This window comes from Pleurodeles waltl, chromosome 12, assembly GCF_031143425.1.
Source record: "Pleurodeles waltl isolate 20211129_DDA chromosome 12, aPleWal1.hap1.20221129, whole genome shotgun sequence".
NCBI lineage: Eukaryota > Metazoa > Chordata > Amphibia > Caudata > Salamandridae > Pleurodeles > Pleurodeles waltl.
Window position 1 is genome coordinate 708,240,520 of NC_090451.1, and position 14,439 is coordinate 708,254,958.

At 47.2% G+C, this 14,439-nt stretch overlaps 1 protein-coding gene across 2 annotated transcripts in view; it reads right to left on the reverse strand.

Moving 5' to 3' along the window:
- Window positions 1–9,523: 9,523 nt before the first annotated feature.
- C12H17orf114 (chromosome 12 C17orf114 homolog) overlaps window positions 9,524–14,439 on the reverse strand; it is a 40,117-nt gene continuing 35,201 nt past the window's right edge. For both annotated transcript variants that reach the window (XM_069215723.1, XM_069215724.1), the window contains exon 3: window positions 9,524–14,220. In XM_069215723.1, the coding sequence (XP_069071824.1) occupies window positions 14,042–14,220 (179 nt within the window). In that variant the 3' untranslated portion in view covers window positions 9,524–14,041. The remainder of the gene's footprint in view (window positions 14,221–14,439) is intronic.

Genomic DNA, 14,439 nt, shown 5'->3' on the forward strand with positions numbered 1-14,439 from the left:
GGCCAGAATCAAAGGATGTTGATCCAACACAGAGACTCGAACCTGGTTACCTCAGTGATGTGCCTTCTATGCCTGCACTTCAATCCTGGATCTCGCGCTGGATGCAGCCTTCAGTTGGTCGCACCATCTCCACACATTATCTTCGCCCGCATCTCCAGTCTTGGATGCAGCCTTCAATGAGTTGTTGTATCACCGCACATCATTTCCAGGCAGCATTCAACACCTATACCTCCAGTCTACGATCCCGCCCTAGATGTAGCCTTCAATGTGTTGTATCATCACCACACATCATCTACACCTGCATTTCCAATCCTGCATGCAGCCTTCAGCGGGCCGTACCATCTCCATGCATCATCTATGCCCGCACCTCCAATCTTGGATGCACCCTCAATGGTTGTACCATTGCCACACAACATCTACACCTGCATTTCCAATTCTGGTCCCGTCACCAACCAAGGCATGAACCCCTGAAACTCATCCACCTGGGCAAAAGGAGAAATCTCCATAAATTACCTCTCAAGACCCAGTGGCACTGGAAGTACGGTTGCAAGGGGTGCTGTAACACCCCGTCAGTGAGAAGAGTTGAGCTGAACAATGAAGATCCCTTTTATTAGTCCTGATGCATTTACTGTGGCTGAAGTTCAAGCTGTCTCGTGACAGTCAGTGTTACCTGGCACTGCTTCTGATTGTTTGACCAAGGAGAGCTCTGTTTACTATTCCTATCTCCGACTGCTCGTTTATGTTTTTTTGTAACTTTACTGACACTCTTGGTAGGGTCCAGGTGAAAGAAAAGAGCTTCCGTATTCAGGAGGTTTTGTAAAGATGTGCTTGCTTTACAAAGTAAGGTACAAATATCTCAATATACATCAGATGGAAAGTGCAGGCCCATAACTCAGGTGATGTACACGGGCTGCAGCACTGATGTAACCCTGGTGTCTCCTCCCTTGATCAGGTGGGATGCTGGTGTTCCTTTCCACAAGCGCTGTCACCCACTCAATTAGACCCGCAGTCTTTGAAGATAGATATGTACACTAGTGTTCCATGGTCCAAATGGCATAAGCTGCCGATGCTGTTATAACACCCAACAACTTGAAGAACTTCCCTCATCCCTGTGCGCATGCCAATATCATCTCTCTGTATTGATTATGACAAACACTGAGCCACCCTCCTCATCCCAGACCATGCAGGGTTGTGCATCCCTCAGATGTTTGCCCCTTTAGGGAGATAACTAACTAATTAAGACCAGATTTCACCTCCCTGCCTAATCCTCCCAATTAAACCTCCTTGTGAATTCAGTAATGGTGCCTTTGAATGAGTATGTCCTCTTAACAAGGGGTTGGTCTTCACACCAAGAGAACATGCACCCTCTTAAGGAACACTCCTTCCCTGGAAAACCTGAGATAGGTTTGAGTAACCTCCCAGTGCCCGTGCAGCTTTCAGATGTGGTCACTTGCACAAGTCTAGGCCACATTGGCATGCTCCAGCAAGTGCTTCTAACAATGGTCTAAATTCAGACACAACAATGGACCAACTGATGTGTCTACATTGGCTCGTCTTGTTGAAATGCTTCTTGGCACATGCAATGGAGCCTACTATGCATTATTTTGGCTGAAGAGCCCGGGTACAGGAAAGTCTTCAGACCTGTTGGGCCCTGGACACTTTTCTCTAGCCGCAGAATCCTGCCAAGAAGTTCTTTTAGGCATTAAAACTCAATAATATTATCTCTGACCCTCATTTAGCTCATGTACTTTCATGCTTTGTATGTAGGTCATAGGAAAGACTTGTTAGCCCTTGCATGCTTCACCCATGTAGTATTCCGGACCTACTTATTTATAAACTTTCAACTTGGTCATGTACCAGCATCACCCCCTTTGCGGTTATCTCTTCTTGTACAACCAAATACATTTTCTTGTTTATGTTGAGCTGTAAACAACAAAGTCTCCAACCAGTTACAATTTCTATGGCACAAATAACTTACCTACAAGGAGGAAGGCATGTTTTGAGAGTCCAGTCTTGTAGGAAGTTGGCTCTGTATGCACTATTTCAAAGTAAGAAATAGCATGCACAGAGTCCAAGGGTTCCCCTTAGAGGTAAGGTAGTGGCAAAAAGAGATAATTCTAATGCTCTATTTTGTGGTAGTGTGGTCGAGCAGGAGGCTTATCAGAGGGTAGTGTTAAGCATTTGTTGTACACACACAGGCAATAAATGGGGAACACACACTCAGAGACAAATCCAGCCAATAGTTTATTTTAAGAACCACAGGTTCAAGATTTACAAGTAATGCTTTAAATGTAAGGTATTTCACTTAGGAACTTTGAATTAGCAAAATAGCATATACAGTTTTCACACAAATGACAAATAGCTATTTTAAAACTAGACACACTGCAATTTTCAACAGTTCCTGGGGGGGGTAAGTGTTTGTTAGTTTTGCAGGTAAGTAAACCACCTACGGGGTTCAAAGTTGGGTCCAAGGTAGCCCACCATTGGGGGTTCAGGGCAACCCCAAAGTTACCACACCAGCAGCTCAGGGCCGGTCAGGTGCAGAGGTCAAAGTGGTGCCCAAAACGCATAGGCTTCAATGGAGATAGGGGTGCCCTGGTTCCAGTCTGCCAGCAGGTAAGTACCCGCGTCTTCGGAGGGCAGGCCAGGGTTTTTTTTAGGGCACCGGGGGGGGACACAAGTCAGCACAAAAAGTACACCCTCAGCGGCACGGGGCGACCAGGTGCAGTGTGCAAACAGGCATCGGGTTCACAATAGGTTTCAATGGTCGACCAAGGGGTCTCTTCAGCGATGCAGGCAGGCAGGGGGGGGGGGGGTCCTCGGGGTAGCCACCACCTGGGCAAGGGGAGGGCCACCTGGGGGTCGCTCCTGCACTGGAGGTCGGATCCTTCAGGTCCTGGGGGCTGCGGGTGCAGTGTCTTTACCAGGCGCCGGGTCTGTGAAGCAGGCAGTCGTGGTCACGGGGAGCCTCGGGATTCCCTCTGCAGGCGTCGCTGTGGGGTCTCAGGGGGGTCAACTCTGGCTACTCACGGTCTCGCAGTCACCGGGGAGTCCTCCCTGTAGTGTTTGTTCTCCACAAGTCGAGCCGGGGGCGTCGGGTGCAGAGTTTGTTGCAAAGTTGCAGTCTTTAGGGAACAGAGCCGCTGTCCTCGGGAGTTCTTGGTCCTTCTAGATGCAGGGTAGTCCTCTGAGGCTTCAGAGGTCGCTGGACCCTGTGGAACGCGTCACTGGAGCAGTGTCTTTAGAACTGGGGAGACAGGCCGGTAAAGCTGGGGCCAAAGCAGTTGGTGTCTCCGTCTTCTCTGCAGGTTTTCAGCTCGGCAGTCCTTCTTTGTCTTAGGTTGCAGGAATCTATCTTGCTGTGTTCTGGGAGCCCCTAAATACTCGATTTAGGGGTGTGTTTAGGTCTGGGGGGTTAGTAGCCAATGGCTACTAGCCCTGAGGGTGGCTACACCCTCTTTGTGCCTCCTCCCTGACGGGAGGGGGGCACATCCCTAATCCTATTGGGGGAATCCTCCATCTGCAAGATGGAGGATTTCTAAAAGTCAGAGTCACCTCAGCTCAGGACACCTTAGGGGCTGTCGTGACTGGCCAGTGACCCCTCCTTGTTTTTCTCATTATCTCCTCCGGCCTTGCCGCCAAAAGTGGGGCCGTGGCCGGAGGGGCCGGCCAACTCCACTAGCTGGAGTGCCCTGGGGAGCTGTAACAAAGAGGGTGAGCCTTTGAGGCTCACCGTCAGGTGTTACAGTTCCTGCAGGGGGAGGTGAGAAGCACCTCCACCCAGTATAGGCTTTGTTACTAGCCACAGAGTGACAAAGGCACTATCCCCATGTGGCCAGCAACATGTCTGGTGTGTGGCAGGCTGCTAAAACTAGTCAGCCTACACTGGTAGCCGGTTAAGGTTTCAGGGGGCACCTCTAAGGTGCCCTCTGGGGTGTATGTTACAATAAAATGTACACTGGCATCAGTGTGCATTTATTGTGCTGAGAAGTTTGATACCAAACTTCACAGTTTTCAGTGTAGCCATTATGGTGCTGTGGAGTTCATGCAGGACAGACTCCCAGACCATATACTCTTATGGCTACCCTGCACTTACAATGTCTAAGGTTTTGCTTAGACACTGTAGGGGCATAGTACTCATGCACTTATGCCCTCACCTATGGTATAGTGCACCCTGCCTTAGGGCTGTAAGGCCTGCTAGAGGGGTGACTTATCTATACCTTTAGGCAGTGGGAGGTTGGCATGGCACCCTGAGGGGAGTGCCATGTTGACTTAGTCGTTTTATCCCCACTAGCACACACAAGCTGGCAAGCAGTGCGTCTGTGCTGAGTGAGGGGTCCCCAGGGTGGCATAAGACATGCTGCAGCCCTTAGAGACCTTCCCTGGCATCAGGGCCCTTGGTACCAGGGGTACCAGTCACAAGGGACTTACCTGGATGCCAGGGTGTGCCAATTGTGGAAACAAAAGTACAGGTTAGGGAAAGAACACTGGTGCTGGGGCCTGATTAGCAGGCCTCAGCACACTTTTAAATCATAACTTGGCATCAGCAAAGGCAAAAAGTCAGGGGGTTACCATGCTAAGGAGGCATTTCCTTACAAGTCTCTACTTCTGAGATGGGGGATTCCACCATGTAAGTGTCAAAAATAGCCACTTTTCTTCCCAAGTAGTGGGTTCTTAAATCTCAGGACAGCCAGGTACTCTTAAGTTTCCATGTACCAATCAGTGCTGTGTCCTAAAGATAACATACTCATAGTATTGTTGATTCCTCTGTACTCGAGTTCTGTATGCTGGATTATGAGTGATTTAAAAATGCCTCCCTGACCCTAACTATTTTTACCATAAACGGTCCTTAGGCAGGCTTGTGGGTATGATGATGCCAAACATCAATAGGTCGACATGTTTCAGCTTGTAATATGCCCTCAAGGGTCAGTAGGCTTTCTTCAGGACCAAGAAATATAATAAATCCCTACGCTTCATGGCTGGTATTTCCAACTGGGGCAATCAGAGCAAACAAAACGAAGCATGCACACAAACATACAGACCATAATGGACCGTTTCCTCTTTATGCCCTAATATTACTTGAGCATCATATGGTACTGGGTGTGGGTGATCTCTGTGGTCACACACATCCAGGGACATTGTAGATAATTTTACCTATTTGGCTCCCTGCATGCCTTGCATGTTCGGTTCAGGTCTGTCAGGGTCTTCAGGCCTTGGTGTGCCTTGGAACCCATGTGTGGAGCAATGGTACAGCCTACAAGGCAACAGTGTTTTGTGTTTTGATGTTCAGTTTTCTTTTGCTGACTATTGGACACTGGTGTCCTCTAGTGGCCATTTATAGCAGTGCTTTAAGGCAGCAGGGGACAATAGCCTTATTTTAGCCCCTGCCCTGTTGTTCCAATGTTGTAGGATTCAAAGAGCTACCTGCAGTAGTAAGTGAAAGTGAGGGTGTGGGCTGTGCAGTGTGCCCCACACAACACAGGCCAGTTCTGGGAGTGAGGCCCTGTTTGTGGGCTTTGAGGCGCGCAGATGTTATTGGACCTCACCAGTGACTCGTACTGTCCTTTTCCACAAGTAACACTGGCTCAGGGGCCATCTGCAAGTGTGACTCTTAACCAAGTTACCTACTTTACACACTCAGCTCTCCAAAGGTTTACTCCAGGAACTCCCTATCAGCTACACACAATAAACCTACACCTGTCTGACTTACAAAAAAACACTGGTGCGAGGAGAAACCGCTGCTTCCAATTGTGCAGTGTCTCTGCGTTAGAAGTTTAATGTGACTGCACTGGCACTTTGTGGAGAGGGACTCGAGACAATCCAAGGCTGGCTCTGTCCCTCGTCCCGCCTACACATCGGCATCGGAAAAACATACGCAGCACAACTATGCTGCCCATCAGCACAACACGTACCATGCACGCTGCTCACCAGCCAGGTGGATGATAGGTGGAGCCAGGAATTCTGCTCTGTTATTTAGCTCAGACTCACCCACAGAACTTCAATAAAATGATAGTACAAGGCATTGACAGTATGATGAGGTCCACACATGCCATATCATTCCTTGTAAGCAAGCCTTGTTCTCTTCAGATCTCGGGGGAGCCTTTAATCTCTCTGTGACCACAGTCAAAGTAACTGAAGGCTGTAAACATGCCAAGGTTGATTCCTTACTCAAGAAGCTCTCTGCCTACCCAGCTAACCATTCTTATCCCTCTCAACCCATTTCCAGCCCAGTTATTAGAGAAAAAAAGCACTAATAGGCAGATATCTCTTTAACTACAAGAACTTTATATACTCTACTCTTTTCAGTCGGGATTCGGGACAGAGTAGGGTACCGAAACTGCTCCTGGTAGCCAAGGATGTTATTAGGATCAGCTTGGATGAGAGAAGACGTGCAGCTTTCACCCTACCAGATCTCTCAGCAGCCTTCCATGCGGCCTCCCAATCAATCTTGATCAGGGCGCTGCAGGAGATTAGATCGGTTCCTGATCTTTGGACTGGTTTCATTCCTTTCAGTCTTAATGAAGTCAGGGAATCTACCTTCAGCTTGTTAGATCCAGTGTCACTCGCACACTTTGTGCACTTTCGCAGGCATTGTCCCTTTGCCCCTCCCTTTTTACATTGCACGTGGCCCCATTGGCTGCTGTCACCAAGTTCGGATTTGGGGTACTATTGTACGCAGAAGACACTCAGCTAGTGATATCCATTTCCAAAAATGCAGCGCCCACCAGAAACTGATCCTGTAAATGTGACGTATTGGATGAAACACTTATAATTACAAGTTATCTGGAATATGGTCATGCTCAGTATGTAGGCATCACTTTTTCCTTCTTAGCATGTCTTCAAACCATCCAAATTGCATCAGCGAGACTGATTAGTCGACTTCCTCCGAGAGCAGCTTCTAGTCCTAATCTTAAACTGCTTCCTTGGTTACCCATTGGGGAGAAGATTATGTTTACGTTTCTTCCTCACATTCACATAAATTACATATAGGTGGCCGACACTATATCTGCAGTTGTTATCTTTTGCAACCCCACTAGGACCCTTAAGGCATCCTCTTTCACCCCGGGGCTTCCACGTCGCATCTCTCGGGCACGACGTGGTGGCTGCTCTTTTGCCTACATGGCCACGTAGCACTAGAGCAAACTGGGACCAGTCGCTCACGCCAGAAAATACATTTTGTTCGAAAAACCTACTTAAAACTTGTGCTATGTAAAATCCATATACCATAACAGAAATAGAGCATGTACAGAACATAAACATGAAAAAAGGAGTCAACGTTCAGTGAAGTCAGAGGAGCAACGAGTTAGTGAAGTCCGGCATCAGAAGATGAATAAGCTAGAGCACAAAGGAGTCAATCAGGGGGCAGGAGTCAATGAGTTAGAAGTCAACAAAGGCAGACATGTTAGAGGAGAAAGACCCAGTGGAGTGCCAGGAGTGAGGATTCATCGGAAACAGAAGCATCTGAAGTCGGCAAAGGCGAGAGTTAGTGGAGTCAGTAGCCATTGGAGACAGAAGTCTGTAGAAACAAAAGTGTTAAATCCGGGAGGAGTGAAGTTAGCGGTCAGAGGAACGAGAATTTTTAAGAAATTCGGTTATTAGTCGAGGGTGGTGAGTACCCACCTCAAATAATCACAATCATTGTCAGTGAACCTTTAAAGTCTCTAATATTAACCTGAGCTCCACCCAGTGGTAGCTAAAACACGAGGCAGACAGGCTTAACTTAGAAGCAATGTGTACAGTATGTACGTATGCAGTCCTACAACAGTATTAAAGTCGAAATGCAAAATGATAAATACAATCCCAAACTAAATAGGAACATTTGGAAAGAAATTAATAATCAGAAGATACCAAAATGACAGGAATCCAATGAGGGAAACCAAAGACATGCATGATTTTTAAAATGTTTACCTAGGAATATCAACAAAAAGCACAAAGTGCAAATGATAATCAATGGTTGCGGAAGAACCGAACCTCTGCGCAATCTGACGCTGACCACAATGGAGGGTAACCAGGTTCATCCAGGTGAAAGATTTCACTTTCTGACTTTAGTCCTTTAAGTCCCAATTCAGCAAAGGAGTAAACTGGTAACAACCCCCAGCACCTCAGGGAACGCACTTAGAAACTCAGAGGGTGTCAGCCAGAGGCCAACGGGAGGGTTCGGTCCAGGTCCAGTTGCTACTTGGAGCACAAGCTCTTCTATAGGTTCTCTGCCACCCTGCTTGTCTATGGCACTGCCTAGGTAGGGTCTCCTAACCAATGGAGTAAAAGTTCAAAGGGCTAACTTGACCCACTTTGGACATTTACAAGATGGCCAAAGTCTTTGGCCTCCCTAACCTTGGGCTCTGAGGGCTGGGGGTGTGCGTGGGGAATGTGTCCTCCACATGCAACATCAAAATCCAGTTTGTGGAAGTCCATGTACCCACAATTAACCCTGAGACTTAGCTAGAGCAAACCTGAGTTTTCAGCACCCAGACATGCAATACATAAGGATTGTTTTGGCATCCTGCCTTAACCCTTTGCCGTGCCCCCCAAATATTGAATGTAAAAACAACAGACCTGTCACACAAGCTGTGACATTGCAATGTCAAAAAGAGGCCCACTGTGAATATCCAATAAATATAACCTTTAAGCCATTTTCATTTGAGCGCCCTGAGGAAGGTGCATGGATACAATTTGGTGGGGTACCAAAACATGTATCAACATTTGTGGGGATGTCAAGATGGGAACATACACAATGAGATGAAATGATCATTATTACTTTGGTTTAAAAGTTATATTTATTGGATATTGTAAATAGAAAATAAATGAAACATCAAAATGTTGAATGCATGTAGGAGATACTGTGTAATAGAATATATTAAATCAGCACCATTTTCATGTATAAATGGATTTTGACCAAGAAGATATTTGAGTTGTGATGTGCCCCCCCTATGTTTTTTTTGTTTTTTAAGTGTGATGAATGATGTGAAAGTGTGATAGTTATGGACAGTGTGTGATATGGGTGAATGAAGTAGGATTCTACTATTTAAGAGGGTCTATGTCGGGTGAATGGTGATTAGGTTAGGAATAGCCATGTGAATAAAATATGAACAAAGATCACTAACAAGAAAAACTAAGAAAGTATGTTACTATATAATTTTGAAATAGATCAAAATAATTCCACCCACGCTGAGCCAAATGTATGCGCAACTTGTCCACAAAGCCCCAAGCAGGATCACCAAATTTATCAGCACTGCACCGAATAACCTGTGCCAAAAAACAGTGTATCAGAAAGGCGATGGATGGTGAGCTGTGTGGTCTCCCTAACTACATAACCCCACTTCTCTACTGTGGTGCCGCACTCCTCCCCCACACCACCCAGACATCTGATGGGCATAGGAGCACTGTAAGACGATGGCTGTTCACTTAGCATCAACTCTTTGAACGTACTGACTGGAAAGATTTCGGGATTGAACAGAAGCACATTGGTTTCTCAGAGCCCCCAAAATCAAAGAAAGAAAATAATCCACACAATCTGAGGATATTGTTTGTTGAAATCACAGTTTATTGGAAATATTCCTTACAGATAACAAGATAGGCTAACACAAATTCCAGAGAGAATTCTTACAAGGAGAAGCATTAGAGCTCTATCAGTACCAGGCACTGGAAGACCTTTCGTGGTCAACGAGGCACTTGTGAAAAGTGCAAACGAGGAGGCTTTCGGATGAGAAAGCCATGATCCTAAGTGAAATAACATAGGCCCATATTTATACTTTTTTAGCGCTGCATCTCCATCATTTTTGTATGCAAATGCAGCGCACACTTACAAAATACAATTAGAATTTTGTAAGTTTGCACCGCTTTTGCATCACAAAATAACACAAATGTGGCGCTAAAAAAATATAAATATGGCCATAGTGTTATAGGGAGGTGAAAGGTGAGGAATGGGTTTCACCACTAAGGGTGGTGCAGACAAACACAAGGGCTGAAAACAGGAAATTCACATTCAGCATTAACACCCCAATACTAAAAACAAGTGTCGCAATTAACATGGAGGGGTCAGTTACAATGGTAAACTAGGAGTGAATGAGTAACGGGGGAAGTATTGCTGCAGCAGTGAGTGAGCACACATGAGAACCTGGTACTGCTCAGTAGAGGCAGGCACTTCAGTCCGGCGAAAGGAAAATAAAACTCTGGTGGCAGCTAAGACCAAGTGATGCCATTTAATGCACACATAATAGCAACTGAGAACTCAACTTATGAGGGAAGGATGTATTTGCAGGACAAAGAACAAGTGGAAAAGCACAATGTTTGGGGCACAAAGTAAGAGGCAGCTGATGGAACTGGACATAAATTGGAGGGATGGATGTGGGAATGCGTCTACCACACACAAGGAAGATTAAATATCCATACCACACCCTGACATTGTGCACTGTGATGAGAAGAAGTTGTTTAGCTTGAAGTGACCACACAAGGGGGTTACAATGATTAGAGGTCTTTGTTATGCATTAAAAGAGAAAGTTTGCTTGACAGCAAAAAGTCCTGGACGAGAAACCATTCTCCACGTCACATCATATTCAAAACAATCGTACAAAAAGAAACAAAGAGAGGTGCTCCCATAAAAATGAAGGGAGTTGGCTACTCCAGTGTGAGATGGGATAGCCGCTTAAACCAGAAGGACAACAGGCCCAGAGAGAGGATCAGGGGAGCATGAAAGGCCAGACTAACTCAACACTAACACTGACGTCTGAGTCATTTAATGGAATGTCGTATGTGCACCCTGGATCTGCTGCTTTGGTGAGCTAGAGCACAAGGTATTGACAGCAGTTCAGCACAGCGATGGCCACTGCACCCAGGCTTCACCCTTCTCTCACGCTGACCTTATCGCGCCAGTCAACTTGGCACCTCCCACAATAAGTTTTTAAAAGGAGGGTTCTGGTTGGAACATGGAGTGCAGTTCACAGTTTGTACATCAACTTTTTTTTAAAGTTTAATTAAACCAATAATAAAAAAGATTAGATGCCCATAGGATTCGGAGTCAAATGTCTGGGTCACCTCCAGCTTCACTGCTGCCAGGCAGTTCTGCCCACACTCTGCTAATGTGACTATGATAATGAGTGATCCATTATTTGGGAGTGTTAGCAGCACCTCTACCCTCTCTACTTAAAAAAGCAGTATTCGAAGGCCGGCATTTGCGTGTCTCTGCCCAATCTTTAGAGGGCACCAGGAAGTCAACACTCCAGCCACCCTCTACATCCAAAGCTTCCAATGAGCAGAGAATGTAAAAATAGGCGAGGACTGGTGCTTTGCACTTAACTAGAGACTGACTTTTTTGAAAAAGTTATTTCAGAACCACTGTGATCAGCAAGGAATTTGCGTATGTTTTTTAACACTACAAACCGTGAGATCTTAAATGTTCAACTTCTTCACACTGCCCAAATAAACAGGTTAGGCAAACTGTGCGTTATTTGAAGCTAAAACCACAAAAAAAATTGGGACAATTCAAATTTGAAATTTCGCTTTTTAAGACTTCCTGCCTTTCCAACGTCTCCCCACCCGATGGCAGTGCTGCCTCGCGAATGAAATGTTCATAATGTAGCCGCTCTCCGGTGTTACACAGTTTGTCCACTAGATGCCAGTGTTGCCCCGTGAATTAACCCCTCTTGGGTGCTATGGCCGAGTTTGTCCACTTGGTGGCAGTGTTGCCTTATGATTGAAACGATCATATATTAGAATCTCGCTACGGATGTTTGCAGTATCGCAGTCTGTCCACTGGATGTCAGTGCTGCATCGTGAATGGAATGTTCATAATTTAGCCGCTCTCCGGTGTTACACAGTTTGTCCACTAGATGCCAGTGTTGCCCCGTGAATTAACCCCTCTTGGGTGCTATGGCCGAGTTTGTCCACTTGGTGGCAGTGTTGCCTTGTGATTGAAACGATCATTTATTATTAGGTTATCACTGTGGATGTTTGCAGTACCGCAGTCTGTCCACTGGACGTCAGTGCTGCTTCGTGAATTAAATGTTCATAATGCATCCGCTCTGCAATGTTATACAGTTTGGCCACTAGATGTCAGTGTTGCGCCGTGAATGTCAAGGGCCACGTCCCGCCACTGCTAGTTCTGCTTGGAAGTCTGAACACTAGAGTCCCTCCATTTTCTTTTCACACTCCCCGGAGGGGCAGGCACACTCTTCTGCGACCCTCACTCAAGGGAACTGCCACTCAAGCAGAGGTTAAGTCACTCCCAGAAGAGATCCTGGCATATGCCTGTGCAGATGGACTGCCAAGACTTGTCCTCTCAGAAGTCATGTCAGGAAACGAAAAATCAAAGGACCCTTGGAACCTGCACCCTTGGACCTCACACCCTTGAACCCTACACCCTTGGACCGTGTCGCACTGGAACCCCACCCTTGGACCCCCCCTGCACATGTGGACTGTGCATCCATGGACCCTTGGACCGTGCTCCCTCGGACCCAATGCTTCCTTGGAACCTGTGCACCTATGGACCCTTGGACTGTGCACCCTTGGACGAAGCACTCTTGGACCTCATGGACCCGTTGACCCTGTGTACCCTTGGACCGTGCACCAATGGACCCTTGTACTGTGCACCCTTTGAACCCCTTGGACCCAGCACTCTTCGACCTCATGCACTCTTGGACCCTATGCACCCTTTCACCCGGCAACCTTTAGATCCGGCACTTTTTGAACTGGGATCCAGGATCACTCTATTTTGTTTCAGCTGCAGGACCTACGGGCCTTCGCTTCTAGGCAAAAAGGCATTGACTAAGTCCAATGATGCTCCTCCCCATCAGGAGGTGCCTAGATCCAGCGACATCAGACACCAATATCAGGTCCCATCAGCACCTCAAAGTTCACTAAAACACTGAAAATGTTACTGGGCATCGACGAATCTGAAACAATTGTCATGCAGACTCAAGGCACACTGGAGGGGGTGTTAGCGCTGCACTGCACCCCGAGTACTAGGTACTTGTCTCCCACTTGGGTACTTTCTGCAGTCCCATGATCTACCCTGAAACCTTGTATCAAGTAGCGCCTAAAAATATTCACACATCAGGAAGGGTGTTAATACTGGTGGGCTTGGGAGGCCCTGGCTCGCCGTAAAACAGTCATTCAAGTTCTTTTGAAAGCTACACTTAACCACACTCTACTTATGGTTTCAACTCACTCTAGGTTCATAAAATAAACTATAAAAAAATTGTCAATCTAGTTTTCTAAGTTACTGTAAAACCAAGAAGATACCATTCTAGTGTCTGCGCTCCATACAGCTCACAAAGCTGAAGATTTGCAAACCATGGCGGGTACCTAAGCCTGCAGCACTGTCCGGTCAGATGTAGAATTACAAATTATTCCCCAGGAAGGACGTTCACGCACTGGCTGATATATGGAAGGGCTGGGAGTGGTTGCAGCGCACTGTGGAAGCCGGACAATACCATAAGGCCTCCTTGGAGACGGCACCTGGGGTCAGGGACAGAGTTGGGGTGCAGCAGCAACTGGGGGAGTTGAAGCCTGAACCCTAAGGTCCTTACAAAATATTTAGGAGAAGTCCCTGCATCTGTGCATCTCAGTGAGTAGCGAGTAAGGAAACCATCCCCTGCGTCAGAGAACAGCGAAGCCCCTGACATTATAAGAGGAGCAGGGCGCAGCAGAGAAAGAAAGATGTACCCTCAGGCGAGGAGGGCAGGACCACCCCAAATGTACAGAACCAACCCCGCTTTCCCTTAGGAATGACTGCAACCTCCCCAGTGGATATAGAACCCCAGGAATGGTCGACTGAACCGGTGTAGCCAGTCCCACTGCACAGGGTGCCATAAACCCCCTAAGAAAGAGCTGGCACCCCTGCTCTGCCCAGATTACCCCCAAGGGCACAGACCTAACCCTGGCCGGAAGAACCTCCATTCACTGTGAGACTATCCCGCTTGACCCCGACAGGGGGGATGATGGGACATCCCCAAAGATGCTCACATCATGTCCACCACCGCCACCTTCTTCAACAAGTCCAGTGATGTCAACGGGTCCTTCCACCAAGGCCAGGTGTGGAGAGTCAGAAGGTGGAGTCATTGGCAGACATGGTGGAGTCCATTTCGTGCCGGAAGGAGACGCGCGCCTTCCCGCTGAAGTAGGCCCGGGCCTGCTGTCCGTCGTCGCTGCTGCTGGAGGGGGTGGAGCGCACCCGAGTCTTCTCAACAGGCGCTTCCTCTGGGCTCTCAGGAGGAGCAGGAGCTGAAACACACAAAAAGAGGCCAGCAGGTAAATCTAGGGGCCTTCTAGGGAAGCACAGGGCTCTGTGAAGACATAGTGTGGGAGTGGTCTCCTGCGCATACAAGTTACATTCGTGGACAACATGTAATGTACAGAGAACGCAGGCATGCTTGCTGTGTGAGGTACGCAGGTGGTATGCCTTAAGATTTAGTGTCAGGAGATTGTTTTAGCTTTTTCTCT